General features: G+C 41.0%; 2 protein-coding genes across 14 annotated transcripts in view; one reads left to right on the plus strand and one right to left on the minus strand.

The window, feature by feature from the left end:
* Positions 1-11,547, plus strand: part of tex10 (testis expressed 10) — a 90,653-nt gene extending 79,106 nt beyond the window's left edge. For all 4 annotated transcript variants that reach the window (XM_072253508.1, XM_072253510.1, XM_072253511.1 and 1 more), the window contains exon 16: positions 10,813-11,547. In XM_072253508.1, the coding sequence (XP_072109609.1) occupies positions 10,813-10,908 (96 nt within the window). In that variant the 3' untranslated portion in view covers positions 10,909-11,547. The remainder of the gene's footprint in view (positions 1-10,812) is intronic.
* invs (inversin) overlaps positions 11,528-26,875 on the minus strand; it is a 276,292-nt gene continuing 260,944 nt past the window's right edge. For 7 of the 10 annotated variants that reach the window (XM_072253505.1, XM_072253501.1, XM_072253498.1 and 4 more), the window contains one exon: positions 11,528-14,887. In XM_072253505.1, the coding sequence (XP_072109606.1) occupies positions 14,772-14,887 (116 nt within the window). In that variant the 3' untranslated portion in view covers positions 11,528-14,771. The other 3 variants (XR_011885432.1, XR_011885430.1, XR_011885431.1) reach the window with 2 other exon arrangements.

The following is a 26,875-nucleotide window of genomic DNA, read 5'->3' on the forward strand; positions in this document are numbered from 1 at the left end:
ATGCTCTGTCCGCCGGAGAAAGCAGGATCTCCCAGTGGCCACCCATTCCCATTCTGATATGACAGTCCATGGCCTCCTCTACTGTCAAGATGAAGCCACATTCAGGTTGGAGGAACACCACCTTATATTCCATCTGGGTAGCCTCCAGCCTGATGGCATGAACATTAATTTCTCTAACTTCTGTTAATGCCCCTGCTCCCCTTCTTACCCCATCCCTTATTTATTTTTATTTCCCCTCCTTTTTTTTCTTCTCTCTCTGTCCCTCTCACAATCACTCCTTGCCTGCTCTCCATCTTCCTCTGGTTCTCCCCTCCCCCTTTCTCTCTCCCTAGGCCTCCCATCCCATGATCCTCTCCCTTCTCCAGCCTTGTATCCCTTTTGCCAATCTACTTTCCAGCTCTTGGCTCCATCCCTCCCCCTCCTGTCTTCTCCTATCATTTCTGATCTCCCCCTCCCCCTCCCACTTTCAAATCTTTTACTATCTCTTCTTTCAGTTAGTCTTGACGAAAGGTCTCGGCCCGAAACATTGACTATACTTCTTCCTATAGATGCGGCCTGGCCTGCTGCGTTCCACCAGCATTTTGTATGTATTGCTCATATTTGTCCAAATCATTTTCACTAAGTAGCCATTCTATTAGGTACCTGCTGTACCACTGAGTGTACGGTTTTGGTTTTCTGCTGCTGCAGCCCATCCACCTCAGTGAGTTGTACATTTCAAGATGCTCTTCTGCACACCACTCTTGTAACGTGTGGTTATTTGAGTTACTGTCGCCTTCCTGTCAGATTGAACCAGCCTGGCTATTCTTCTCTGAGATTTTCAGATCAACAGGGGATTTTCACCCAGAGAACTGCCACTTACTGGATATTTTTGTTTTTGCGTCTTTCTGTGTAAAGTCTAGGAACTGTGTGTGAAAATCCCAGGAGATCCGCAGTTTCTGTGATGCTCAAACCACCCTGTCTGGCACCAATAATCATTTCATGGTCACAGTCACTTAGATGTAACTTCTTCCCCATTCGGATGTTTGGTCTGATCAACAACTAAACCAATCTACCATGTTTGCGTGCTTTTATGTATTGAGTTGCTCTCACATGATTGGCTGATTAGATATTTGCATTAACAAGCAGGTGTACCTAATAAAGTGGCCACTGAGTGCATAGCCATCACCAACAATAGATCCCTGCAGAACACCACTGGCCTCAAGCCACCAGTCAGGCCAACACCCCTCCACCACAACCCTGTATCCATTTTGAGTCCAATTATGACAACAACCTTTACCTGAATGTCAACAAAAAGAGTTGGTCATTGACTTTAGTAAAGGGGGCTGTGCATGTGCTCCTGTCCACATTAATGATGTTGAGGTTCCTTGGTGTGAATGTCACCAATAGCGTGTACTGGCCCATCCTTGTTGATGTCATGGCCGAAAAAGCTCACCAACACCTCTTGTTTCCTTAGCGGTTAAAGAAATCTTACCTGACAATTCTGTTTGGAATTCTTTTAGGAAATAACAGGCAGGAGAGACAAAGGAAAATCAGTGGATGTTGTTTACTTGGATTTTGTGCAGGCCTTTTGACGAGGTGCCGCATGTGAGGCTACTAAACAGGATAAGAGCCCGTGGTATTACAGGAAAGATACTTACATGGATAGAAAATTGGTTGACTAGCAGGTGGTAAAGAGTGGGAATAATGGGGGCCTTTTCTGGTTGGCTGCTGGTAACTAGTGATGTTCCATAGGTATTGGTGTTTGGAAATCTTTTCACATTATATGGTAATGTTTTGGGTGTCTAAATTGGTGGCTTTGTTGGCAGGTTTGCGGACAATACAAAGATATGTGTAGGTAGAGCTGAAGACGTAGGGAGTCTGCAGAAGGCTTACATTAGGAGAATGAGCAAAGAAATGGCCGATGGAAAATGGTGTAGGGAAGTGTATGGTCATGCACTTTGGCAGAAGGAATAAAGACATAAACTATTTTCTAAATGGGGAGCGAATTCAGAAATCAGACGTGCAAAGGATCTTGAGAGTCCTCATACAGGATTCCCTGAAGGTTAATTTGCAGGTTAAACGTAGCTCAACAACAGGCCCTTCAGCCCACAGTGTTGCGCTGAACCAGCTAAAAAGTAAATTTAAAAACCACAAAAATGAATCCCTCCTACCTATCTACCCAATGTCCGTCTTCCTCACATTCATGTGCCCATGTAAACATCTCTTCAAAGCAAAGCCTGTAATGTATTTGCATCACCGCCATACCAGGCAGAGTTTACAGACAGCCACCACTTGGAGTAAAAAATAACTCCTCACTCCCCCTTTGAACAACCCCTCCTACCTTCAATGCACATGCTCTGGTATTAGACATTTCTACCCTGGGGAAAATACTCCCTGTCTACATTATCTATAACTTTCAGAATCTTATAAGCTGCTATCAGATCTCCCCTCTCTTCGCTGCTCTAGAGAAAACAACCTATGTTTGTTGAACATCTCATGCCCTCGAAGCCAGGCAGCGTCCTGGTAAACATCTGCACCGTCTTTAAGGTCTCAACATCCTTCCTGTAGTGGGGCACTAGAACTGTGTGCAACACTCCAGGTGTGGCCTAACCAGAGGTCTATAAAGTTGCAACATTACCTTTTGACTTCTGAACTCAATGCCTTAACTAACAAAAGCACCCATTTCATATGCCTTATTAACCACCCTTTGACCTGTGTAGCCACTTTCAGTGAGCTATGAACTTGGACCCCAAGATCTCTCTGCTCATCAGTACTGTTAAGGGTCTTGCCCTTAGCAGTGTACTGCCTCTTTGCATTTGCCCTACTAAGGTGCAACAACTCACATTTATCTGGGTTAAACTTCATCTTCCGTTTCTCTGCAACTGATCTATATTGCACTCTATTCTTTGCCGGTCTTCATTTTCCACAATTCCACCAATCTTGGTATCATCCACAAACTTACATTTTACATCTGCAAATACCCATCTACATTTTCATCCAGGTCATTTACATAGATCACAAACAGCAGACATCAAAGCACAGATCTCTGTGAAATACCACCAATTACAGACCTCCATCTCGAGTAAGTGTCTTCACCCACTACTCTCTGTCCTCTGTGCAGACCTCATGCATTCCAATCTTCTGGAGTAGCCTCCCATGAGGGACTCTGTCAAACGCCTTACTATAATCGATGTGGACAACATCCACTGCTGTACCTCTCTCTCATCATCTTGTCAAAGAACTCAATCAAATTGGTAAGATGAGACTTGCCCCACACAAAGCCATGCTGGCTCTCCCTAATTAGACCTTGGGTGTCCAAATGCTCATATATCCTGTCCCTAAGAATTTACTCCAGCAATTTCCCTACAACTGACATGAGACTCGCCAGTCTATAGTTTCCAGGATTTCCCCTTGACTGGTTTGACCTGTGCTCATCATACTGTCTGCACCAACATTCCTTTCCCTTCCCTGTCAGGTGGGGAAATACTTTTAGAATTGAAACCTTGGAGTTAAACAAATGGTACGTAGGGAAATAGCAGCCGTTAAAGCACTTACTCCACCGGGGCTATTGAGTCTCAAGCCCCTTAGGGCTGCTGCCATACTCTGTGTCTGTAGGCTGGAATAGACTACTCCCTCCCAGCTCCCCCAAAATAGAATGCAAAAAGGGATCAATAACTAGTGGAACCCTTCCACGATTTAGTAAGGGGTCCTCAATCAAATACAGCAATCTGACCCATTGGTCCAGTGTGCAAATTCACACACCATCCCCAGGAATATATCACAGTATCTCCCACCACCCGCCACTTTGCCATTCTGTAATGCAGGAAGATACAAACTGATCTCAGTTTTAGAAAATGCAAACAATAAAAACTACAAGAATTGCATCCCCCTCCCCCCAATCAAATGCTTATGTCCCTCTGAAACGTGGGCATCTCGTATCCTGCAGAAAGTTGCCCAAATTTCTGTCCATCAACTCAAATTTTATTTGGCCAGTGTAAAACATGAATTATCTCTAAAACCAGTTGCATGGGAAACAAGTAACAGATTAAAAACACACAAAAAAAAGTAACAGATTAAGAATTCAAGACAGAAAACCCAGGCTTGTACTTCTTCTTTAATAACTTCATGGAACTGCAAAACTTAGAACAGACAGTTAATTCCCACAAAAAAAAGTGCTTATCCAAGAACAAAACGAAAGGGAAGAAAGCAGCGGGGCAGAGCCCAACATGTACACACAGTCTCTTAAAGGCAAAACCCTCACATACACTCAAGCAAACTGCCACATGTAGCCACACTTTACAAATTTCTCTGCATCCAAATTGTGCATACTATTTACAGGAAAGAGGGATGCAGGTCAAATGACGCCCTCCCTGCGAGGATGAGGCACAAAAGCGCTTACCCCCCCCCCCACCCCACCCCACCCCACCCCACCCCAAGATTCCCACTGCTACTGAAGGTCAGACACGGCCCATTGTAATGCCACAAGCACAGGATATAGGGAATCCTGAGTGGAATACAAGGAATCCCGCAGAGGACAGAAAGAGCTCTTTTCGGGAGAGGGCTTGAAGAGTGACCCATCTCCATTAATGGCCTCCTTTTCTTGCTTCCCCTGGCAGAACTCCCTCCATATTGCATAGAGGGTGGGGATGGGAACCCTGTTTACCTGCTCCAAGCAACGCCAAAAACATTTCCTTACAGGGCATGCAGGGTCACTCACTCCCTGGCTGCTTATCCAACCTCTCTACCTGGCTATACGCACCTTCATCTACATACTCCAAAGCTCATAATAATTGAGTCGCTGTACTTACAGGACTACCAATAGCTGCTGCTGTTAAAGACAGCACTGTTCCTTTTAAATGGGAGGCCACTGCTCTTTCTACATGTCCTATCATGCCAAATGTTAGTTTAGCATCCTCTGGCGGGCTATCACTACTGCTGTATAATTCTGTAATAAGTCCACTGGTGAAGGGCTTTAGTGCCTCCCTCTACTGTGCTCCATCCTGCTTGGGTTTTTAAATTCCATCAAGGAATTCAAATACTTGAATCTAACTGCTGCTGCTACTCAATCCCTTAGTGATGCATTGTGCTCAGGGATGCGAGCAGCGTTTTCAGGGTGTTAGTTATCCCCTGTTGGGACAATAGGATCACTCTGGTATCCCGCTCATCCCCTTTCCTCAATACGGCCAGACTCTCCAGGCTTCTGTTTGCACCTATCCCCTGAGCTCACTAATTCCTTAGCGGAGAACTCCCTGATCTCTGTTGTCTTGAAGGGGTCCATTCTACCATGTCCCACACATCCATGATCCTCCTCCTCCTCCCCTTCCTGGGAAGAAGCCACGGGCCGATGCCTCCCGTGGTGGGTGTGGGAACACGTGATCACTGGCCTGGCCCGTACTGTTTGGAGTATGCAGGGGAGAGAATGATCATTTCAAGGGATAAACCTAGGACTCCATGCTACCCTCTCTTCCTCATTTTCATCATCCAGCCAGACATCCCCATCTCCCGTCACAGTAGGATCATTGCCCCGCCGCAATAAAGCTCTAATTCCTGTACTTTCATTAACTGACAAGCTATCTCTATATCCTTAACTTTTAACTTTGCATCCTATGTCTGGGCTGTCAGCAGCACTTCTCTCATAATGATGCAGCCAGCGCTGATTTAGGTCTCCACCTCACCCTCAAGACCCACGAGCATCTTGTGCTGCTGTCTTACGATTGCTGCAAACCACCAGAAAAAAATCTTACTGGCTGTCCTTTCTCCTGGGACAACTCAGCGTTTTAGGTATGGACACAATGTGGTGTCTGCTTTCAATCCTCGCAAAATCTAACTGATCTGACCAATCTACTGACGTTCCATAACCCATTAGTAGGTTAGCACGACTCCCATAGTCTTCACTGTTACTATTCGATGTTTATCAGCATCTCTCATATGGGGTTTCTGTTTTTCAAGTAACCTTTTAAAGCAATGTATCTTCTGCTCAAACACCAAGCCCTGCTGGAACAGCACCAAAGTGTCATGTTGAAGCAGGTTCACGGGTTTGGTGAGTGAGGCAGAAAATGCTGACTGTGAGTAAGTATATTTATTTACAAAAAGTAAAGAGTTTTGACCAAACTTTTACATTCCCCCAAGTTACACAAACAACGGAACTAAATATTTAACAGACACTTAGTTAAAAAAGCATACCTTCCCGATGGTTGCAGAGACAAAGGAAGGCAGAGTGAACCTTTCACGTGTGCTATTCTCTGTACCCCCGAGGTGTATGAAACTGGACACGAGGTGTCGTGGTACACAAGACAGCCAACGGGAAGAGCAGCTGCAGTTTTTCAACTAGCCAATCTCGATCGACACATCGGAAGCAGCTTTTGACCAGCAAAATAAGCCACACACCCCCACAGGACAATTAATCACTCATTCCTGCCAAGTAGATCTCTGTAATGGTCACAACATCGTAGATGCATGTACTGATCCATGCTCGTAAGTTCTTCACCTTTAGTCATAATACTCCTAGCATGAAAATGCACATACTTTAAACTATCTGTCCTACCGTACCTGTTATTTTGATTTTACCTTTCAGAGCTTTCCCTGACATCTACCTTCCTGTCTAGTCCTTCACCCACTGACCTGGTACTCCTGTACCCAACCCCCTGCAAAATTAATTTCACCCCTCCTGAGTAGCATTAACAAACATTCCAGCCAGGATATCATTTCACTTGCAACACATCTGTCTTGTACAGGTCACCACTTCCCCAGAAAATGTTGGAATGATCCAAGAACTTGAAACCCTGCCCCCTGCACCATCTTCTCAGCCACTCATTCATCTGTGCTATCATTCCAGTCCTGCTTGTAGTAGCCCGTGGCACTGGGAGTTACCCAGAGATTATTACCTTGCAGTTCCTTCTCTTCAGCCTCTTTCCTAACTATATACACACCAAAGGAAGCCAAATTCAATGTTAGCACTCTTTTTGAGAGGACTAGAATATAAAAGCAAGAATGTACTGCTGAGGCTTTGTAAGACATTGGTCAGACTACATTTGGAGTAATGTGAGCAGTTTTGGGCCTTTTATCTAAGAAAGGATGGACTGGCATTGAAGAAGGTGCAGCGGACATTCACAAGAGTGATCTCGGGAATGAAAGGATTAACATACGGGGAGCGTTTGATGACTCTGGGCCTGTATTCACTGGAGCTTAGAAGAATGAGGGGTGCTCTGATTGAAACCTATCAAATATTGAAAGGCCTAGATGGAGTGGATGTGGAGAGGATGTTTCCTATAGTAGTGGAGTCTAGGACCAGAGAGCATAGCCTCAGAATACAAGGATGTCCTTTTAGAACATAGATGAGGAATTTCTTATCCATATGGTGGTGAATCTGCGGAATTCATAGCCAAAGATGGCTGTGGAGGTCAAGTCTTTGGATATATTTAAAGCTGAGGTTGATAGGTTTTTTTTATTAGTAAGGGCGTCAAAAGTTACAGCAAGAAGGCAGGAGAATGGGGTTGAGAGGGATAATAAATCAGCCATGTGGAATTGCCAAATTCTGCTCCTTTGTCTTTAGGACTTATGGTAATGCTTTTCAGCACCAGCAAATAGGGTTCAATTCCCATTGCTGTCTGTAAAGAGTATGTATGCTCTCCCTGTGACTGCATGGGTTTCCTCCAGGTGCTCGGGTTTCCTCCCACATTCCAAGGATGTACACTTTTAGGGTTAGTCAATTGTGGGAACACTATTTTGGCATTGTAAACGTGGTGATATGTTTCACTATGTTTGATTCAATATACATGTGACAAATAAAGCTCATCTTATCTTTCTAAAGTCCATGTATATAACAGCCACTGCCAAAATCATCAATTATCCTCATCATCTCCTCAAAGACGTTTACTGGAAATTTCTATTTAAAAGTTAAAAATGTTTTTTTCCAAAATTTACAATCACATGTCAAATCCATACAGAAGAGAGATGACATGTGCTGGAAGTCTGGAGCAACATACACAGATACTGGTAGAACTGAGCCAGTCAAGGAAATGAACAGTTGCCATTTTGGGCTGAGATCCTTTACCAGGACTGGAAAGGAAGAAAACAGAAGCCAGAGTGAAAGGGTGGGGGAGGAGCTCAAGCTGGTGGGTGGTAGGTGATTTCATGTGAGATGGAGAGGGGTGGGAAGCTGGAAAAAATGGGGCATGATGTGAGAAACTGGAAGGTGATAGGTGGAAGAGGCAAAGGATTGAGGAAGAAGGAATTTGATAGGAGAGTACAGTAGACCAAGAAATAAAGGGAAAGAGGTGGGGAACCAGAGGGAGGAAGGTGATGATGGGCAGCTACAGGTGGTGGTGGGGGGTGGGAGGGGAAAGAGGAAAGGATAGCATTCCCACAATTAATCAGAGATAAGGGAAAACAAAAAATGGATAGGGAAATAAAGGGCATTGGTACCAGAATTTAGAGAAATTGATTTGTGTGTGTAGATCCATGCATGAGGTCCAGTTCGTGTATTTACAGGAGTTGAAGCTATATTTATGTATAGTTGAACATGTTAATTTCCATGTGTTAAATAATATATCTGGCATAGAGTCATGTGAATTGGGTACTGCTGTTTAATCCTTCAGATTGAATTCCATTTCAGCCAGGTGACAGACAAATGGATTTTGTGTTCTTTTTGCCCTTTTTCAGGAGCTGCTCCTTGAATGTAACATCTAGCTGTGTAACCCTAGCAATGTGATGCTCCATTTTGCTTTGTTTTGCGGGGTGGGAAGTAACTTGCCACTAGGGGACCACTCAAATGTATGGGTCAGAGTAGAGCACACAGAATGAAATAAAAATCAAAAACTAATTTATCTACTAATATACGATTCAGCAGATGATGCACACATTCTCACTGCCTGATGGTAAACATGGTCAACTAATGTGTAGCTTTCTTGCAAATGTTCTCCCATCTTTTCCTGAGATATTGGCACCTTGCTAGGGTTCTGGCATTGAAATCGGTGATCAATATGTGATAAGTTGTCAAATATTTCATTTAGGAAGAGTTACATTGGTGACATAGATCGTCCTAATTATTGCTGATAGTCCATTATGCTTTTATGAGTTGCTGAATATGAATTCTAATGATTATTGCTTTTCCAGTGTTAAATTAGCTCAAGATCAGTAAAAGACCAAGCAACAAATGTAAAATTCTTACAAGTTTAATTGTCATTCAACCATGCATGAATACCTATGAATACAGCCAAATGAAACAGTATTCCTTCAGGGCCAAGGTGCAAAACACAGTACCAATAGTCATACACAAGGCACATATAACATGTATAAGATAACAATAAAATATGGTAAACACAAAAATAATCGTCCAAATCCCTGAGTTCATGAATGTTACAGCACTCTCAAGTTGAACACAATACTGAACATGTGAAAATCTACAGATGCTAGAAATCCAAAGCAACATGCACAAAATGCTGAGGGAACTCAGCAGGTTGGGCAACATCAGTGGAAAGAATAAAGAATCAGTGTTTCAGTCTGAGACGCTTCTTCAGGGCTGAAAAGGAAGGGGGAAGGTGAATGAATGAAAAGGTGGGGGGAGGGAAAGGGGCTAGTTGGAAGGTGATAGGTGAAGCTAGGGGGGTGGGAAAGGTCAATGGGGGAGAAGAAGAATCTGATAGGAGAGGATCACAGACAGTAGTAGAAAGGGAAGAATGGAGGAGACCCAGGAGAAGTAATAGGTAGGTGAGAAGTTGTGAAAGGTCAGAGTGGGGAACAGAGAATTGGGGGGGGGGCGGGTGTGTAGTTTGTTAACTGGAAGGAGAAATAAATATTCATACCATCAGCAAACAACAGGAATTCTGCAGATGCTGGAAATTCAAGCAACACACATCAAAGTTGCTGGTGAACGCAGTAGGCCAGGCAGCACCTCTTCCTAGAGATGCCGCCTGGCCTGCTGCGTTCACCAGCAACTTTTATGTGTGTTGTTTCATACCATCAGGTTGTAGGGTACCCTGATGAAATATAAGGTATTGCTCCTCCACCCAGAGGGTAGCCTCAACTTGGCACAAGAGGAGGCCACCCACAATACTGCTTGTCTTCTGCCGAGCGAACACTAGTGCAGCACTGACTCCAGCATGGACGCCATGCCATGCTGCCTCTGCCTCTGCCTCTGGTGGAGTGTCTCACTCCAATGCCTTCCCCTAGACAGCTGCAAACTGGCAGCACTGACTCCAGCATGGACGCCATGCCATACTGCCTCTGCCTCTCGTAGAGTGTGACTCCAATGCCTTGCCCTAGACAGCTGCAAACTAGCAACACTGCAACATTAGGCCTGGTACTTGCTATGACCAAGGTCACTCAGTTCCCATGTCATCTGCCTCTGCCTTGCACCAATAAATTCGATGTGCAACATTCCACGCCACCAATGTCCAACAGGGTCTTGCGATCACAAGAAAAGTGACCAAGATAATTAAATTTAAATACGTAAGAATACATTTTAAAAAAGACAGTAACACATTTGGTTGACCCCATAGAAACCGCTACATGCAAGTATGCTGCCATCTTACCGGAAAAGATCTAATAATCTGAAATTTTTATTTAAATCATTGTTCAATTGTCAGCTATGTTTAGTTTAAGTTTATTGACCTGCAGAAGTTAGAATACAGGTAAAAGATAGACACTTTAAAGGTTTGACTTCTGTTGCATTAGGGTAGGCAAAGGCGCAGTAGTTTCAGTATTTTATACGGTATTAGTGAAATAATAGCAAGGTACTGTTTTTTTCTTTAAACCCAAAAGAAAATTTTTGTAATCTGTTGTTCTTCACTAGATATTTTTTCATGAAATTGTTTTTTTTTTAAATTTTCTCAGAACTTCAAGACTGATGATTTCCAAGAGCAGTGGTTAACTGATCTCCATTACTGCTTCAGAATCTACCTTGCAGCCAGTTTCCCAGCGACCTATTAAAGAATGAAATCCTGGAAAATTAATACCAACTCTTTAAGAAGTGTGTGCATAAAACAACATATGGGTATGGGGGATCTACATCTCCATAGTTAGAGAACAAAGTTTACAGATATTCAGAATAAGCTGAAAATCTTGTTTCTCATAATAAATATGTTATGAAATCCTTAATGATAAGAACTCAAACATGTCCAGTGGTCAAGGATCATGTAATAAGTATCAAGAGTAATATACTCATTTTGTTGGATAATTTCCTAAAAATTTGCATATACTCAGCATATTTGCAGGGAATTTGTGTTTAAAAATAATAATCTTTCAAGGTTGCAGATGGATTTCTTAACATCTGCAGAATCTTGTGTTTAGCCTTTCAAGGTTGTATTCTGTCAAAGTCTTTAAGATTTAAATTTGTATGTGCCATTTTATTAAATTTTCTTAACCAACTACAGCTATGCCTAATGCTGTACAGCTTTGTTCAAATTGGATTTTGTCTTCAAAACATAATTATATGGTTATGAAAATACTCTATACTTTGCATAGCATTTTTTAAAATAAATTTTTCAATTTCACCCTTAATTATGTATCCTTCCAACTATTAAGGAATTACAATTCAGAGATTTGTTAGGTTTTGTTTGTAATCATTTATTTTATTACACTAATAAACAATATGAATAAAAACTTAAATGTATATACATTTAATAAAAATTACAAAAATAACATCTGTAATATGAGGCATTTCTGATTCAAAACCTTGGTTAACTGAATAATAACATGGTTTTCTTCACATGGTTAAGCACAGATGGAGCATACTGGAGCACAAGTCGGGTAAGGTGTGGGTGTGAAATGTATTTGTACCACTTGCGCAAACCAATTGTGATCAACTTAGATTTCCCAAATTTGAAGTATAATGGACTGTTTATAGTTGGTGCTTGCACACGAATAGTTCAGGAGATCTTACGCAATAGGAATAACAATTCTATTCTATCATAATTGGCAGTACATAATAAAACCAGATTGAAATTGTACAGCAAATATGAGAGCTAGATAAATATGCTTAAATTTCCAGATGATTCTGTTAAGTCATTTAAAAACATGTAAACTAAATGACATAAGATTTTAAGAATATAGCATAGAGGATTTTTTTTTGCCTGATTTTAATTCAGACTTACAAAAAAGTTGAATTTGAATTGAGCATAAACATATGTGCCAAAGCCGTAACAATTTTCAGGAGTTATATTTCGTAATATTCAATGCTCAAGCTATTGTATAGTATACTTTTGACAGTATTCAGTCTGAAGCAGGTATTAAAAGGCATTTGAGGTGATGTACTGAACACTAGGTGCTTTGGCTACCTGAAGGGTGAGCTATTAACAGCTCATCAATAATATTTCATATTTATTCTTGGTTATTCTTTTTCTCTGTTGCATGACTTTGAAAGAAAATGCTTCAATTTATGGATGGTCTCAAATATGTCACTTAAAAATAAATTCCACTGAAAAAGCAGATTGAATGAGTCTCCATGGAGATGCATATAGAACAACTATAGAGGCTACATTTTATTTTGACTTTTACGTTAACTGTTCACTATTAGGAACTTTAATTTGCCTGAGCCCTTACATGACTCGAGTAACTAATACATTGATTGTCTAAGTGGTCTGAATAAGAACTCTATCATTATATGCTGCAGTTATTATGTAAAATTCATTTTAATTAATAATAAATCCATTCTAAGAATTAAAACACTAAAAAGGAGCTAAATGGGAGTTCAGCTTTGAATTGCAGTTGATCTATAATTAAACTGGAAGTATTAAAATACTAAATATATAAAGGAGCATGTGCAGGGAATGCCTATAATTGCTCCTGCAAAGTTATTTCAGAAGCATTTAGAAAATGGATACTGTCTGAGATTATTCTTACAAAACAGATTGAGGAAGGGAGATGGATGCCTTTTCATACAGGTAGGAATTGGAGCTGGGGATCAACAAAAAGAAGAGAAAATGTTTTTGATCCCAGAACCAAGATTCCTGAAATTCTCACTTTATAATTATGTTCCATGATTAACATAGGGTTGGAGATAGTATGTTGAAGGGAGAAGTTTAGGTTCATGGTGCCTACCTTGAACAGAGTTTTTTCTCAAGATATAACAGCGCCCATGTTCTCAATAGAACAGTATTACGAAGGGAAGTTAGCTACCTTGATTAAAGAGTTTTAAAAATAAAAAGCAGGTGCTGGAAATGTGAAAAAAGGTATTAGAAATCAATAGGAGGTCAGGCTGCATCAGCAAAGCATTAACATTTAAGGTCAACAACATGGCAAACTTCATTCGCATGGAAAACACTGCATCCATAAAGAATTTTTTTTTAGCATTAACATTTGAAGTGAAAGTGTTGTGAGATAAGGCCAAAACAGAAGGATTGATTGTAGACTCTTACTATAAGTAAAGAGCTGAAATAATCAAGATTTATCACGTCTGCAAGAAGAAAACTACACAATTTGTATATGATATTGTAATAAAACTGATCATCTGTTGTCCAATTATTCGGAAGGCTCAACAATGTGGTATGTGACTCACATGGTGATGTTTCCCACCTTCCCTTTAAGCTCACCAGAATCTTTCTTCATGAGCTCACTGGAACTCTCTCTCTCATGCTCCTTCCATACCCAGTAGGGTGTCCAATCCCACACTTCCTTTACACTTGCCTTAGCCCCATGTCCTGTGCTGCCCATACCAGAGTGCCATTTCCTGCTTTTTCATCAGCCCACCACTGAAGTCCCAAGTGTGCCGTATTAACAGTGCTGTATACCACATCTGCAGGTGCACGTTTTGAAAGCAGTTAAGTAGAAGTACTACATATGTGTTATGCAAAAGATCTATTGCATACTGATCTGAGAATACATTAAGAAAAAAATATATAGATTATGGCTTCAGGCCATGTGCTGGAAAATGGGAATATCATTGATAGGTATTTGATAGCCTACATGAATATAATGGGCCAAAGGACCTTTTTCTGCTATGCAACCAAGCAACTGTTTTAACAAGCCTGAGGTGAAATATTTTATAAGGAAAGATGGAAGAATACAAATGAACTGAAAAAAGCTTTCAAAGGAGTACATGAGCAATAATGTTTAAAAAGGTCAAATTATGTTATTGAAAACTTAGAAAAGCTTTTAAGACATATTATCTTTGGTTTTACAACTAGCAATTAAAAGTACAAAAACAAAGGTATTAGTAAATGCACAAATATCTTGTGGCATATTTCAGATGCTGTAAGATCAAATTGGAGTTGAAAGGCTTTAGTTGTGAGACTGGGAAAAAAGACTCTATTAAAGGCCAGACAGGCATGCAATATCTTGAGGTAGATAAGGAAATCTGTTTCTACCGGGTACTGAATTGATATCTAAAGGACCTGCAGCTAGATCTTCAAATGAACAAAAGAGCTGGTGAGATTACTTTTGTATTTTGACATTGTTAAATGTTCTGGAATGGTCTGCACACATGGACACATCTCTGAAAATCTTTAAATGGAATGGGAGAAGAGCAGAGTGGTGGAAACAGGTACATCCATCTTTCAGATCGCTGACATCTGGCACAATAGACTGAATGGCTGCTTTCTGTCACACAGCTTCTGTGGTTTCAGCCAGCTGATCTCGTAAGAGTTTTAATCTCCTTTGGTATATTCAGTGATTTTTATCTTGGAATGTCCTTAAGAATGTGTCCCAAATTTGCTCTTTAAATCAGCAAGCCTATGCGTAAGTGTAGGGATGCTTGTTTCTTCCCTACTTTTTTCCAGGAGTACCCGTACAGTCATAGGGGCTGAGATGAGCACATTCTCACACCATATCCAACGATACAGTCCTGCGTTGCTGCATTATTCTTTGGGTCTAGTTTTATGCGTCATCCCTGATGTGTGTGGTCGCATGTTGTAAGAGAACTGTTTAGAATTTCCAGTGTTTCCCAGGAGCTGAACATTTTGAAGGTTACTCACTGTGGATAAAAGTAGAGAAAATTAAATCATGACTTCATTTTAAGCATAACTTTTGTAAATGTTCCATTATTTGTATTTGCCACTGGAAGTACAAAAATGGTCTGATTTTGTTCTGTGTCAGATGTCGCTCAATAGGAAAATTGGTATTCTGCTCTCATCTCTTCAGTGGTAACCATTGCGCTGCTGGGAACTTAAATTATTAAAGAATAACTTTTTTTGAGATGTTGCATTTTGTGATATTCTGATTGTTGTTTACTACCTGGGGTGATGTAGTAAACATCAGTGACCAAAAAAGTGAGGCCATGCACTTAGAAGAAGAAAATTGCACATTATTTTATTTTAATTTAAGTCCAGTGATGTCTGATCAAAGGAGTTCTTTAGGATTATTATTAGTGATAAATATGAAAGCTCCTCATTGTCTGGTGAATGTCACTTAATACAACTGGCTAATGCCTGTAATGAACCAGTTTTCTGGGTATGGATTCCACAATGTGTCTTCTAATGGTTGGTACAGTGTCCATGTTTTCTTCCAAAAGTTTCACTGGGTAAAAGGAAAAAAATACTCATTCTTGGAAATAATTTCAAGTAATTCTTGTGTTCATTTCTCTAAGACTGTCAAGTAGACTGTTCAACGGCAGCATTACCGTGAATTCTGGGTTATAAGTGCTCACATCGCCAGCTTAAAAATTGAGCATTTTGGATCACAGCTGTTCTATTTTCAGATTGTAGCAATATATTTATCCAAAGACAATGAAATAATCTAAAGGAACTGCCTTGACTTCACTCAAGAGAACTTGTCCCTAGTTGCAGAGGGAAATGCAGAAATCTTACCCAGAGGAAGATGGGGGGGAGGGGGTCTTGAACTCACTCCCAGGAAATGTTGCTCGAGACTTTGATAATCAGAACCTTTTGGACCAGTAATCTAATTAAAAGTAGGATCAGGATTTTTCTTGATCAGCATGAATACATTTGGCAAAATACCCATTTATTGTGTTCTCAACTTTTAATGATATTAAGCAGTTTCCATGAAATGCCACCATTGTTACAATAGCATTTCAAGTTCAAATTCAGTTTATTGTCATTCATCTGTATGCATGTATACCACTAAATGAAACAACATTGCTCTGGACCAAGGTGCATAACACAGTACATATAATTCACACATAAAGTAATATTATCACTAATAAATTAACAAATAAGTTAATTTACCTTCCACAGTAGAAGGTAAACACTATAATGCTACTGGCGCTTCATTTGTGATGAGACCTGGGTGATGGCAGGGAGTACAGCAGTCTTGCAGTCTGGGGGAAGCAGCTGTTTCCTATCCTAACAGTTCTTGTCCTAATGCTACAGTACCTCCTGCTTGAGGGTCAAAGAGATTGTTGGATGGATGGGAGGGATCACTTATAATGCTAAGGATCCTGCACATGCAGCGCTCCTGCTAAACAGGACAAGAGATTCTGATGATCCTCTCAGTAGTCCTCACGACCCTTTATAAGGACTTGTGGTTAGGTGCCTTGCAGCTCCCCTACCAGATGGTGATACCAGCCGGTCAGGACATTCTTCATCCGTTATGAAACTAGTATCAGGCCAAGGACTGTGAGGATGGGGAACAGCTTCTTCCCTCTGGCTATAAGACTACTGAACCCAGGTCTCATCATGTATGAAGCGCCAGTAGTGTTTACCTTTCACTGTGGTCCTGTGGGGAACCCTACCCTATTGAAGCAAGGTCACAATTTAACTAGTATTTTAAGGTTTAGACAATATGGAGAAAAAAACAGTATGAATGGTTTCCAATAATCTTGCTGCTCTTGTGCTTCTTTGTCCTAGAGATACTACTGGAGTCTTGCTAATACGGCAGCCATAGAATTAGAGTACTAAAGTTGGTGGGCAATGAGTCTAAATGGGAGGTGCGCTGACCATGTAGAATCTTTAGTCTTGGATATTTTTGTAACAAAAGCTATCTGAATAAGTGTTGCATCCACCAATGCTTTAACCAAAACTTGGCCGTCTTTCTAAATTTTCCCCTTTCACCTTAATCGCTAGTTTTAGACTTCCTTTCCTGGGGAGAAGATTCTAACCATCTTCTATGTTTGTCAAAATCTTCTAAACTGTGATAAGGTCTCCGCTTCTCCCAATTTTCCAGCTGATCAATGCTCCACTGTGTCCTTAATCTTATTTACTATCTACCAACTTTCATGTTGTCTGAAAACTTACAAAAAACAAGATCCAGGTGCCAATCCCTGCAGTATACCCATTGTAAGAGAACTATTGTGTAGGTAAAGTAATTTACAGAAGTGTACATTTTTTTTGGATTGCTGTTGACTTTTTTTAATATTGTGCTTTCTTTTACCCTAAATTTATTCTTGCTGCTTTCACAGATCAGTTTATACAGCTAAGGTAATTACTTACTGTGGAGAGGATATACTTGTAATCATGAAACAAAGAAACAGACCCTTTCAGCCCAGCTCATCAATGTTGATGGTGAAAAGAAACAAAAACTCACGAACCCCAAACCCCCAACCCCTCCCTCGCACAAAAACTAGCAGATCACCCAAACCACCAGCCGCCAATCTACAACAAGAAAGAATGGGCGAGGACACAAAGAAAACAGAACTGCAAGAGGCCAATATGAACTACAGTGAGTTTGAGTTACAGTAGTTCATAATAGTCTCTTTCAGTTCTATGTTTTTTCCAACAATGTGTGAATAACTTTCCCCTCAGATCTCCTTCATTTTTCTCCCCTCTCCTTAAACCTGTAGCCTTTATTTGTAGACACCCTGTGCTGGGAAAAAGATTCCATCATTTTTACCTATGCACCTCAAAATTTTACAAACCTGTAATAAGGTCACCACTTTGTCCAACTTTCCAGCTAATAAATGTGGAATGTATCCTTAATCTTCTTTGCTATCTATAATTTCACAAATTTTCATGTCATGTAAACTTAAAAACAACAAAGATCACAACATTGATTTCTGTGGTCCAACACTAGTTACAGATTTCCTGCCAGAAAATTACCCATCCACTACTACCTCTTCCTCTTACACCCAGGCAATCTTGGCTCTAGTTTGCAAACAAGTCTTGGCCCCAACTATAATGGGAGACCTTTCAGGAGATTGCCAAATTCCACATAGGGACAACACATCTACCCTCATTAATTTTCCTAGTCAAAAAGCTCCTAAGTAAAATCAATGTTTGGGAGACAGGATCTTTCTTGCACAAAACAATGCCTGACACCTAATCAGTCTCGACTTCCCAAATGTTTCCAACAACTCATCAATTGATGTGAGGTTTGCAGCCTGTAGTTTCCAGGCTTATCACAACTAGCCTATTTGAACAACATGAACTATTCTCCAGTTCTCTGGTGCCTCACCTGAGGCTAACAAAGATGCAAAACTCCATCAGTGCCCCAGCAATTTTCTCTCTTGCTTCCCATAGTATCTTGGGATGGCTTCTATCTGACTGGGGATTTATCTAATTAGTGTACTCTATTATCTCTAATACTTCTTTCTTCCTGATAAAGGCATATTCCAGACTGTATGCTTACCTTAACTCTCTAGCCTCCATGTCCTGGTGAATACTGATGATAAGTATTCATTTAGGAGCTTGCTCATATCCCTCTGGAGAGAACCTATTCCTTCCTTAGCTACTCTCTTACTTCTAATTTTTTTTTAATTAAAAGTTTCAGAATTTTTCTTATTCTTACTTGCCAAGATCACTACCATAAGGCACAGGAGAAGAAGTAGGCCATTCGGCCCATTAAGTCTTCTCTGCCAATTTATCCTGGCTGATCCATTTCCCTATTAACGCCATTCTTCTGCCTTCTCCCCATAACCTTTCAAGTCCTGGCTAATCAAGAACCTATCGACCTCTGCCTTAAATGCACCCAGTTATCTGGCCTCCATGACCACATGTGGCAATGAATTCCACAGATTTACCACCCTCTGCCTAAAGAAATTCCTCTATTCTGGTCCTAGACTCCCCCACCAAAGCAAACATCCTCTTCACATCCACTCTATCTAGGCCTTACAATATCCAATAGATTTCAATGTGACTGCCCCCCCCCCACTTCATTCTACTAAATTCCAGCGAGTTCAGGCCCAGAGCCTTCAATTGCTGCTCATGTGATAACACTTTCATTCCCAGAATCATTCTCCTGAAGCTCCTCTGAATGCTATCCAATGTCAGCACATCCTTTCTTAAATAAGGGGCCCAATATTGCTTACAAAGCTCACTGGTGCCTTACACAGCCTCAGCATTACATTCTTGCTTTTATATTGTAGTCCCCTTCACCTTCCTCACCCTGATCCAACCTGCAAATTAACCTTTAGTAAATCCTGCATGAGGACTCCCAAATCCCTTTGCACCTTGGATTTTTAAAATTTTCTCCCCGTTCAGAAAATAGTCTGCTTTTATTCCTTCCACCAAAGTGCATGGCCATACAATTCCCAACATTGTATTCCATGTGCCACTTCTTTGCCCATTCTCCTAATCCATCTAAGTCCTTCTGTAGCCTCTCTGCTTCCTCAACACTGCCTGTCCCGGCACCTAACTTCGTATGGTCTGCAATCTTGGCCAAAAAGCCATTAATTCTGTCATCCAAATGTTGAACACCACTAGTCACTGGCAGCCAATCAGAAAAGGATCCCTTTATTCCCACTCTTCACTTCCTGCCCATCAGCTTGTTGTTGCGTGAATGAAATCGCCGGAAAAAATTACTGGTAGATACAAAGCACCTTCTTTATTCGACAAAACAAGGTAAAGCAGGCATCATATGGAGACGCTTTCGGTGGAAAGGTCTGCTGGCTCAACGTGGGGCTCAATATTTTATCAAATGACAATTCCATATTTACAATGTATGAACAATGCTTTCTTTCAAACCATATAAGACCATAAGACATAAGAGCAGAATTAGGCCATCTGGCCCAACAAGTCTGCTCCACCATTCAATCATGGCTGATCCTTTTTACTCCTCAACCCCAGTTCCCAGCCTTCTCCCCATAACCTTTGATGCCATGTCCAATCAAGAACCTATCAATCTCTGCCTTAAATACACACAACAACCTGGCTTCCACAGCTGCATGTGGCAACAAATTCACCACCCTTTGGCTAAAGAAATTTCTCCACATCTCTGTTTTGAAAGGGTGCCCCTCTATCCTGAGCTGTGCCCTCTTGTCCTACACTCTCCCATCAGGGGAAACATCCTTTCGACATCTACTTTATCTAGGCCTTTCAACATTTGAAAGGTTTCAATGAGATCCCCCCTTCATCTTTCTGAATTCCAGTGCGTACAGACCCAGAGCCGTCAAACGTTCCTCGTATGATAACCTTTTCATTCCTTTCATATACAACCTTCACACCATCTAATCTGCCTCCATACCACAGACACCAGCATCATCTGGCCTGGGATTCACAGCTTTTAGGAATCCATTATTCCAAATTAAATCCACAATACATATTTAAAGGCAGAAGACTGCTAGCCAAAGCCATTTGCTAAATGTAAATGACCTAAACCCAAAAATCACTCTAACAGAGCCAATGCTCTTTCGATGCTAGTATCTTTCCTGTAATACCAGGGCTCTTACGTTGTTTAGCAGCCTTGTGTGCAGCACTTTATCAAAGGCCTTCTGTAAATCCAAGTACACAACATCCACCAATTCTCCTTTGCCTTTGCTGCTTGTAATTTCTTCAAAGAATGCCAACAGATTTGTCAGGTAAGATTTTCCCTTGAGGAAACTATGCTGACTTTGGCCTATTTGCCATGTGTCTCCAAGTACCGTAAAACCACATGTTTAACAATCAACTCCAACATCTTCCCAACCATTGAGGTCAGACAAACTGGCCTATAATTTCCTTCCTTCTGCCTCCCTCCCTCCCTCCCTTCTTGGAGAGTGTAGTGACATTTGCAATTTTTCAGTCCTCCGGAACCATGCCAGAATCTGTTGATTCTTGAAAGGTCATTACTAAAGCCTCCAGAATCTCTTCAGCTTTCTCTTTTCTGCCCTCCTAAATGCCTGAGTTTTCTCCTATAAACCCAAGTGAACAAACAGCTACAATGAACAAGTTCCCATCCCCGACATCCTCCTTTTCCTCCATTAATTCTTCTGCATTCTCCATTAATCAGGGCTGCCTAAACCTACCATCTTTCCCTTTTACTCTTAAAATAATGTGCTGAATTTGAACTCTCACTATATCACTTTCAAACAAGAATGTCTTAATCTATCTCTCCCAGGTTCTGTCTTACACAATAAAAAAACACCTTCTATCATTTTTGGGCTTTAACTCAAGGACCAGTTTTGTTTTTCCATGATTACCTTGAAACTTATCAAACTATGTTCATTGTTTCCACATTTATATTCAATGTAAGTAACAACCACAATACTCTTAACAATATTTTCCAAGATGGTTCAGATTGACAGAAGATCAGTGCCAAGCTTAATGAGATGCACAGCAAAGCCATCTAAGGTATGGTCAGACATGAGTCTTAAAGAGAATGCCTCCACGGACACTTCAATCACTTGCTTGCCCTCATTCCCCAAGTTAAGATCAAGTAAAGTTGCTTCTCTTCATACCGCTCAGAAAACCCTCATGTATGAATTTTGCAAAGCTTGATCAATATTCGGAAAGTTAACATCTCCTCTTACAATATCCTCTGCTGCAACCTACGCTGGTCATCAGTAACTAATCACGTCTCAAGGTCAACTACAGCAGTGTTCAGAATGACAAGAATAAAGTGTAGGCAAATGTTATCAAAGTACCAACAGAAGAATTCAATTTGCCTATATTCAATTTAAGTAACAACCACAATACCTTTAACAATATTTTCCAAGATGGTTCAGATCTACAGAAGATCGGTGCCAAGCTTAATGAGATGCACAGCAAAGCCATCTAAGGTATGGTCAGATATGAGTCTTAAAGAGAATTTTAAAGGAGAGGGAGGTAGTATATGATCACAGACACTCCTGAAAGCAATATCAATGGAATAGAGTCATAGTAAAGTACAGCACAGAAACAGGCCCTTCAGTTCTAGTCCATACTGAACCACTTAATCTGCCTAGTGCCATTGACCTTCACCAGGACCATAGCCCTCCATAACTCTACTATTCATGTACCTACCTGAATGAAGAAGTTTACCCTCATGTTCCCCTTAAACTTTTCACCTTTTACCCTTTATCCATGACCTCTAGTTATAGTTCCATCCAACCTCCATGGAAAAAGCTTGTTTTCATTTTCCCTATGTACAACCCTCAATTTTGTATACCTCTATCAAATCTCCCCTCAATCTTCAATGTTCCAAGGAATACAGTCCTAACCTATTCTATCTTTCCTTATAACTCAGGTCCTCCAGTCCCTGCAACATCTTTATAAATTTTCTCTACACTCTTTCAACATTATTTATATATTTCCTGTAGGAAGATAACCAAACCTTCACACAATACTCCAATCAGGCCTCATCAATGTTGTGTACAACTTCAACATAACACCCCATCTCCTGTACTCAACACTTTGATTTATGAAGGACAATGTTTCAAAAGCTTTCTTTACAACCCGATCACCTTGTGACACTACTTCCATGAATTATGGACCTGTATTCCCAGTTCCCTTTATTACACTGCTCTCCTCGGTGCCCGACCATTCACTGTGTAAGGTCTACGCTGGCTGGGTCCACTGAAGTGCAACATGTCTGCATTAAATTCCATCTGCCATTTTTCTGACTGGTCCAGATCCCGCTACAAACTCTCCATCGCAGTCCACTACAACCCACAATTTCCATTATCATCTAGATCATTAATATTGATGAGAAACAACAGATTCAACATCAATCCCACCAGTCACAGGCATCCAATCAGAGAGATAACCATCTACTACCACTCTTTGGGTTCTCCCACAAAGCCAATGTCTCATCCAATTTACTACCTCACCTTGAATGCTGAGTGACTGAACCTTCCTGACCTTGTCAAGTGTCTTGCTAAAGTCCATTTAAACAACATCCATTGCCCTGCCTTCATCAACTTTCCTGGTAACTTCCTCAAAAAACTCTATAAGATTGGTTAGGCAAGACCTACCACGCTCGAAGCCATGCTGGCTATCAGTCCGTATCTATCCAAATACTCATATATCCAATCGCTTAGAACTCCTTCCAGTAATTTTCCCACTACTGATGTGAGGTTCACTAGCCTACAATTTCCTGGGTTTATTTTTAGAGCCTTTCTTAAACAGTGGAACTACATTAGCTATCCCTCTAATCCTCTGGTACCTCACCTGCTGCAAATAATGCTTTGTGAGGGCCTCTTCAATTTCTGCACTTGGCCTCCTGCAGGGTCCGAGGAAACACGTAAAGCCCTGGGGATTGATCCACCCTGATTTGCCTCCTCCTTTGTAATCTGTATACAGTCCATGAAGTCGATGCCACTTCGCCTCACGTCTATAGACTCTGTGACTTTCTCCTGAGTAAATACAGATCCAAAAAATCCAATTAAGATCTCCCCCATCTCTTTTGGCTCCAAGTATGGATTACCACTCTGAACTTCCAGAGGACCAATTTTGTCCCTTGCAATCCTTTTGCTCTTAACATATCTACAGAATCCATTTGGATTCTCCTTCACCCTGTCTGTTGGGGCAACATCATGACTTCTTTTATCTCTTGGGATTTCTTTCTTAAGTGTTCTCTTGCATTTCTTATACTCCATAAGCCCCTCATTTATTCCTACTTGCCTATACCTGCTATGTACCTCTGGTTTTTTTCTTAACCAGGGCCTCAATATCTCTTGAAAACCAAAGTTTCCTAAACCAGTTACCTTTACCTTTTATTCTGACTGGCACCTACAAGTATTGTACTCTCAAAATTTCACTTTTGAAGGCCTCCCACTTACCAGATGCAGCGTTGCCAGAAAACAGTCTGTCCAATCCACACTTGCTAGATCCATCTGGTACCATCAAAATTGGCCTTCTCCAATTTAGAATCTCAACCTGCAGACCAGACCTACCTTTTTCCATATTTACTTTGAAACTAATGCATTATGATCAATAGATGCAAAGTGTTCCACTTCACAAACTTCTGTCACCTTCCCTAATAGCAGATCAAGTATCGCGCACTCTCTCACTGGGACTTCTACGCACTGATTAAGAAAACTTTTCTGAATACATTTGATAAACTTCATCCCATCTAGTCTTTTTATGCTATGGGAGTCCCAGACAATAAGTGGAAAGTTAAAATCACCTACTGTAACAACCTTATGTTTCTTGCAACAGTCTGTGATCTCTCTACAAATTTGTTCCTCTAAATCCGTCAGGTGGTCTGGAATATAGCCACATACCTTTCTTATTCCTCAGTTCCACCCACAACACCTCACTAGACAAGTTCTCCAGTCTGACCTGACTAAGGAATGCTGTGACAATTCCCTGACTAGTAATGCCACCTCTCCTCCTTTAATCACTCACAGTCTGTCACATCTAAAACAATGGAACCTGGAATACTGAGTTGCCAGTCCTGCCCCTCCTGCAACCAAGTCTCACTAATGGCTACAATATCATAATTCCATGTGTTAATCCATGCCCTGAGCTCATCTGCCTTTCCCACGACACTTCTTGCATTGAAGTATACGCAGCTCAGGACATTAGTTGCACTGTCCTCAACCTTTTGATTCCTGAAGCTGTCTGAGGTCTTAACAACATATGTCTCCACAACCTCTCCACTATCTGTTCTGGCACTCTTGTTCCCATCCCCCTGCAACTCTATTTTAAACACCACCCCCCCCCCACCCCCAGCCCATGCAAGACCAGCAAACCCTCGCATTAGGATATTAGTCACTCTCAGTTCAGGTGCAAACAGTCTCTTCTGTACAGGTCCCAACTTCCCTGGAAGAAAACCCAATGATCCAAGAAATAATATGATGGCCTCTCTCCTACGCCAACTTCTTAGCAATGTCTTAAACTGTATAATCTTCCTAACTCTGGCCTCACTAGCAGGTGGCATGGGTACCAATCCTGAGATCACAACCCTGGAGGTGCTGCCCTTTAACCTGGCACCTAACTCCCTGAATTCATTTTGCAGAATCTCGCCACTTATCCTACCTATGTCATTGGTACCCACATGTACCATGACCTCTGGCAGTTCACCCTCCCACTGGAGAATGCTGAGGACTTGATCCAAGATTTCCTGGACCCCGCCACCCAGGAGGCAACATACAATATTTTACTGAATGAATCAGAAAAAAATGCAACAGTCATAATTAATTGTAAACAATTTGTTACATAAGAACACAAGTCTTAGGAGCAGAAGTAGATCAAATAGTGCCTGAAGTCTACTCCATTATTCAAGTTCTTGTCCGATTTCAAACCTGCCCTATTCCTATACCCTTAGAACACAATTACTAAGCCATCATAGCTTTCCAATGCTAAAATAATCCAAAGATTTATTTGCCTTTCAGTAAAGATTTGTCTCCTTATTTCAGAATGAAACACCTGCCCCTTATTTTAAGACCCTGTCTGCTAGTGTTAGAATCCTTAGTCAGGGCTAACAAACCCCTCACATCTACATTGTTGAGCATCTCTAAGAATGTTGTGTTCCAATGAGATCAATTCTTATCCTTCTAAGCTCTAGAAGTCAATGGCCTAGCGATCTCTCCCCATATGACAGATCTGCAATCCCAAGTATCATATTCTTCAAAATTTGCTACACTCCTATAGCCAGTATATCCTTCTCTTAAGATAATGAGAGTGAAATTGCAAATTGTAGTCCCATGTAATCCGTTATCTTCGTATTTGGATTTAAATTTTCTACAATAAAAGTTAATTGTATTAAATTTACAGACATAAGATACTTGCTTAGAAAACAAGGGCAAGATGAATACGAAGGTAAACTTGATTTTAAAACATGGAAATATCCCAAACACATCATCTTTTTACATTGAAACTATTATTTGTTCTCTAAAATTCTTTAGTTCTTTGAAAGAGCTACAGGAAATCCACACCACTACACATTTTATTTATCCAGTGACTAGTTGGGAAAGATTGAAGCACAACAGCATTAATACTGGAATATGTAAAGAAATTGCATATAACTATGAACACTGATCAAGAGCTCAGTCAATAGGATGAGATTCGGGGACAGAAGGAGAAAGAAATCATTAGATTAAAAAGAAACATAGCCTATCTAGTTTGCCTTCAATTGACTACAACGTTGCCTGCCACAATGTTAATTGGGATCGCTGTTTAACCATAAAAACCAACCTTTATCAAGAACTTTGCAACAGAAGCAAGAGGAAGTTGGAGAAACACACATAAAAATTGCTGGTGAACGCAGCAGGCCAGGCAGCATCTATAGGAAGAGGTACAGTCGACGTTTTGGGCCGAGACCCTTCGTCAGGACTAACTGAAAGAAGAGAGAGTAAGAGATTTGAAAGGGCGAGGGGGAGATCCGAAATGATAGAAGATAGAAGGGGGAAGGGATGGAGCCAAGAGCTGGGAAGTTGATTGGCAAAAGGGATATGAGAGGATCATGGGATGGGAGTCCTAGGGAGAAAGAAAGAGGGAGGGGGCAAGCCCAGAGGATGGGTAAGGATGGGCTGTCCTGCCCATCCTCTGGGCTTCCCCCCTCCCCCTTTCTTTCTCCCTAGGCCTCCCATCCCATGATCCTCTCATATCCCTTTTGCCAATCAACCTTGATAGGCATAATGACCAAAGCCAAGGAGAGGAGGAGGCATCAGCAATGGGAATCCATAGAACCAGAAACTTGAATTGGGAGAAGGGAAAAACATTGCAACAATGTGATCCTGACTACTGGATTTTTCTGATTTATTCAATGGACATCATTAATCACTTAGGTTTACAAAGTGTCAGAACCTTGCGTCTTTCCACAGATGCTGCCTGACCTGCTGAATGCTTACAGCATTTTCTGTTTTCACTATGAAAGTTGGTCATCTTTGTGAAGACAAGTCTATAACCCAGAAGCCTGACAAAAAATTAACTGGGTGTCAAAGCTAAAA

This window comes from Mobula birostris, chromosome 3 (genome assembly GCF_030028105.1).
Source record: "Mobula birostris isolate sMobBir1 chromosome 3, sMobBir1.hap1, whole genome shotgun sequence".
NCBI classification, from domain to species: domain Eukaryota; kingdom Metazoa; phylum Chordata; class Chondrichthyes; order Myliobatiformes; family Myliobatidae; genus Mobula; species Mobula birostris.